This window comes from Tyto alba, unplaced genomic scaffold (genome assembly GCF_018691265.1).
Source record: "Tyto alba isolate M040663 unplaced genomic scaffold, T.alba_DEE_v4.0 Super-Scaffold_5, whole genome shotgun sequence".
NCBI lineage: Eukaryota > Metazoa > Chordata > Aves > Strigiformes > Tytonidae > Tyto > Tyto alba.
In genome coordinates, this window is record NW_024881326.1 from 14303230 (window position 1) to 14307157 (window position 3928).

At 54.9% G+C, this 3928-nt stretch overlaps 1 protein-coding gene across 1 annotated transcript; it reads left to right on the forward strand.

The window, feature by feature from the left end:
• The first annotated feature begins 255 nt into the window (after positions 1–255).
• Positions 256–3451, forward strand: LOC104362363 (transforming growth factor beta activator LRRC32). Its single transcript, XM_033001505.2, has 2 exons — positions 256–375; positions 1336–3451. The coding sequence occupies exons 1-2, from the start codon at positions 256–258 to the stop codon at positions 3313–3315; spliced, it is 2100 nt and encodes a 699-aa protein (XP_032857396.2). The 3' UTR covers positions 3316–3451.
• The last annotated feature ends 477 nt before the right edge of the window (positions 3452–3928 follow it).

The following is a 3928-nucleotide window of genomic DNA, read 5'->3' on the forward strand; positions in this document are numbered from 1 at the left end:
CTGAGCACTGGTGCAGCCCTGCCTCCTCCCTGTCCTGCCGTTTCTCTTTCCCTTCCTTGTGGCTTTCTACACTGTTTTTCCCCCTCTGCAGTCTTATGTCTTTCTTTTCCCACTTCCGTAGCTACAAACACCCACATGCGTTATCTCCTTCCTCCATCCCATCCTGAAGCCTATTTATACAGAGCCCAGCTCCTGCCCAGCTTGCCAGAGAGCACTGGAGGAGCGGGACGGGGCCGGCAGCACCTGCAGTCCAACATGCTCTTGTTTGAACACCGCCTGGCTGAAAGAGGATGCTTGCTGCTCTGGCTGCTCCCATTTGTTCTCAGAGCCCAGTCTAGCGGGGAGGTGAGGCCCAGGTCCACACTGTGCCAGCAGGTAAGGCTGCTTTCCGAGGAGCCCCTGCGCTGGGATGGTCCCGGCAGCATCACTGAGTCCAAGCAGGGCTGCAAGCATCTCTGCACAGCGCAGGGTCCATCTCCTCACGGCTCTCACCTCCCTCCAACCTCCATCTCTTTAATATTCCCAACTTTGATCTCCTCTCTGCTCTCCTGTCTCCAGGATGGTCTCCCGCTAGCCAGTCTCCAGCACCCAGCTGCTGCCATGTCCCTGCCATGCTGGTGACACCCTTCAGCAGTCCCTGCCACGGGCACGGGGGTGTCAGCCTGAGATGTTTGCGCAGAGGCAGGATGGAGCACAGGGTCTCACGGGGATGCAAGACAGCTGCTGTAGATGCTAGAAATGCAGTCAGGAGCGTGGACATGAAGCAGCTGGTGTCTGTCCACCCCTCCATGTTCCACGTTCGTGCTGGTGGGGGTGGACAGACACCAGCTGCTCCACATTCAGGCTCCCGACCCCAAACTGGTGGGGGAAAACAGTTTGGAGGTAAAGGGAAGGTGAATCCCGCCGGGATGGTGCCCTTCCTCTGCCCAGGCATGACAGGGATGCTCTGGACCAGTCCCTGGACAGTCTCAGCGCTCTCCAGATGCTGGGTTTGCCCTACCAGCCTTCTGCATCTTCAGTGCTTATGCTACTTTTTTGCCCATCTTGCTTTCTGGGACATATGGGAGAATGGACTGTGGGGCAAGAGACTGAGCATTCTCCTTGCACCATCAGAAATAACTCAGCAGTGTCTTGTAAATCCAAGCTTAAGCATGGGGACAAGCTTCTTGTCTCTGAGCAGCAGCTTAGGTGGTCTGGCCCCTTCCCATCCCAGGCTTGAGAAGAGGGAGCAGTGCTCTTTTCCATGTTGCTTATGTCCATGTTGGACAGCAGATGGCTTGGCCAGAGCTGTGGTTTGTAGACTCTTATGCTGACTGCTTTTCCTGTCTCCTGTAGAGCCCCACGAAGGTGTCTTGCAAAGGAGTTGGCCTGCGCAAGTTTCCAAAGGAGCTTGGCCAAGGAATTAAGTACCTTGAGCTCTCCAACAACTTAATTCAAAACCTGTCGGGCAGCCACATGCCAGGGTTTGGGCAGCTTGAGTACCTGGATGTGTGCTTCAACCAGCTGGAAGCCGTGTCAGCCACGACCCTGGCTCAGCTACCCCAGCTCCGCTCTCTGCTCCTGGGATCAAACCACCTGGACCACAATTACCTCGCTAACGGGCAAGCCTTTCGTCTGCTCAGGAATATAGAGGTCCTGGACCTGTCAGCAAATAACTTGGAGAGCCACATGGCAGGCTGGTACATCAGCAACCTCACCAGGCTGAGGGTGCTGGACCTCTCTGGGAACAAGATGACCAGGCTGCTGGTGGGGATCTTCTGGAGCACACCACGGCTGCGTGAGCTCGATCTCAGCAACAACTACATCATGGAAATCGAGGATGGAGCTTTTGAGGCTCTGGAAGAGCTGGAGGTGGTGAACTTGGCTTTGAATTCCCTCCACTGTATCTCTGGCTTCAGCCTCGTGCAGCTGCGAGTTTTAAATCTCAGCCACAACGCCCTGGAGCTCTTTGTCTCAGAGGAGGGAGAGGAGCCCTACCTGCTTCAAGTGCTCGACTTGAGCCATAACAGACTCCTCTATTTTCCAGAGCTCCCCAAAGCCCATTATCTCACACACTTAAACCTCTCCAACAACCTTATTGCTTCTCTGCTCCCAGGCTCACACCATCTGGGAGAGTTTGTACTGCGCTACGAAGAGATGGCGAGCTTTAATGGGACCTTGCATGCCACGGCTGGTCTGACACGTGTAGCTGACTTGGATCTCAGCAATAACCGGCTGCAGCTGTTCCCATTTACCTTCTTCCACAGCCTGGGCTCCCTGCACAGCCTCAGCCTGGCTATGAACTGTCTCCAGGAGGTAGCTGGGGAGTCACTCGCCGGCGGCACGGAGCTCAGCAACCGCTCACCAGAGCACACCACCCTCTCTGTGCGCTCCCTGGACCTCCACAGCAATGCCTTCCACGTGCTGCCACACTGGTTTTTTGATTCTCTGCCTCAGCTGGAAACAATCGATCTGGGCTCCAACAGCCTCCAGCCTTGCAAGAGCCAGGGGAGAAATTGGGGAGGGAATTCAGGAGGGGACTCTCATGTGCCAGCTGCCGGAGGCACCTGCACCCCCTTCTACAATGTGCCTCACTTGAAGCACCTGAGTCTTTGCAAGAACAACATTACCAGGCTGCACCCCTATGCCTTCAACCAGACCTCTCTGATCTCCCTAGATCTGTCGGGGAACAAGGATTTATTCATGCCTAAGGATGCCCTGGGCGGGTTGGAGTTCTCCCTGCAGAAACTCTCTCTGAGGGACAACCAGATGGACAACAGCAAGGCACAGCTTCCCTGCCTGGACACACTCAAAGTTTTGGACCTCTCAGGCAATTATTTGAGCTTTTTGCCCACTGGTCTTTTCTGCTCCTCTCTGGAAAGCCTGAACGTTCGCAATAACAACCTGCTGCTGTTGGAAAAGCCGGTGCTCACAAGCTGGTCCCACAGCCTGAAGGACGTGTCCATCGCTGGAAACCCCTTCAGCTGTTGCTCACTGGCCTGGCTGGACACGCTGCAGGCGGCTGGTGTGGGTGTGCAGGACGTGGATGAAGCCTTCTGCACCTACCAGGATGAGAGCAGGAACTTCTCAGCCAAGATAACCAGCAGTCCTCGGTGGCTTTGTCCACACCCCAAAGGCACTAGCTCTCTGGCTCTGCTTGTGGTCGTGATGAGCCTTTTCTTTCTCAGCTCTGGGGCTTGCTGCCTTCTGAAGAAAGGGCAGAAGTCACCAGGGTGTGAGGAACTGCACAGCAACAAGGTGGGGGTCTTCCCCCACCATCCTAAAAGAGAGGAGCCAGCCGAGGCAAAACCAGCAGACAACATCACCAAAGTGTAGCCCAGCCCTGGGAGCAAGAACTGTAGCAATTGGTCAGAACTCTAATTATTAATAATATTACTATGTTTTAGGTCTCCTCCGCTCACCAGTATTCTGTGTGTTTTGCAAACCCAATAAAGGGAATGTGGTTGGTGCAGGTCAGAGGTGGTCTCTGGGCTACCTCTCCTTCTCAAGAAGGAAGGTGCCCTCATCTGCTCTGATCCCTGCAAGAAGTTAAATGCTTCATAAGAATTGTGGGCAGGTTTTCTGCCCTGCTAACATACATTCTCATCACCCAGGACAAGAAACCAAGGCCTGGGCTGGCTGGATTGATCTACGCCCCCAACCCCATCATGCTCTGCTTGGGGAAAGGGAATTGTCTTCATTGGTGCCACCTGAGTGTTTCACAGCTTTCCCAGCAGTCACTATCTGCCTTTTTAGTAGCTCGGTTAAATACCTGCTCCTGCTCCCAGAGACATTCCCCAGCCCAGCCCAGCCCTGCAAGGAGCTGGCAGTGGTAAGGAACGGTGCCTGTTGGAAGCTGTGCTGGAGGGGAAGCTCCAGTGGTGGGTCGTAGCACTGGGGTGGGCAGGGGGTCTCTGCAGGATCCTACATGCCTCTCATCTGCCTTTTC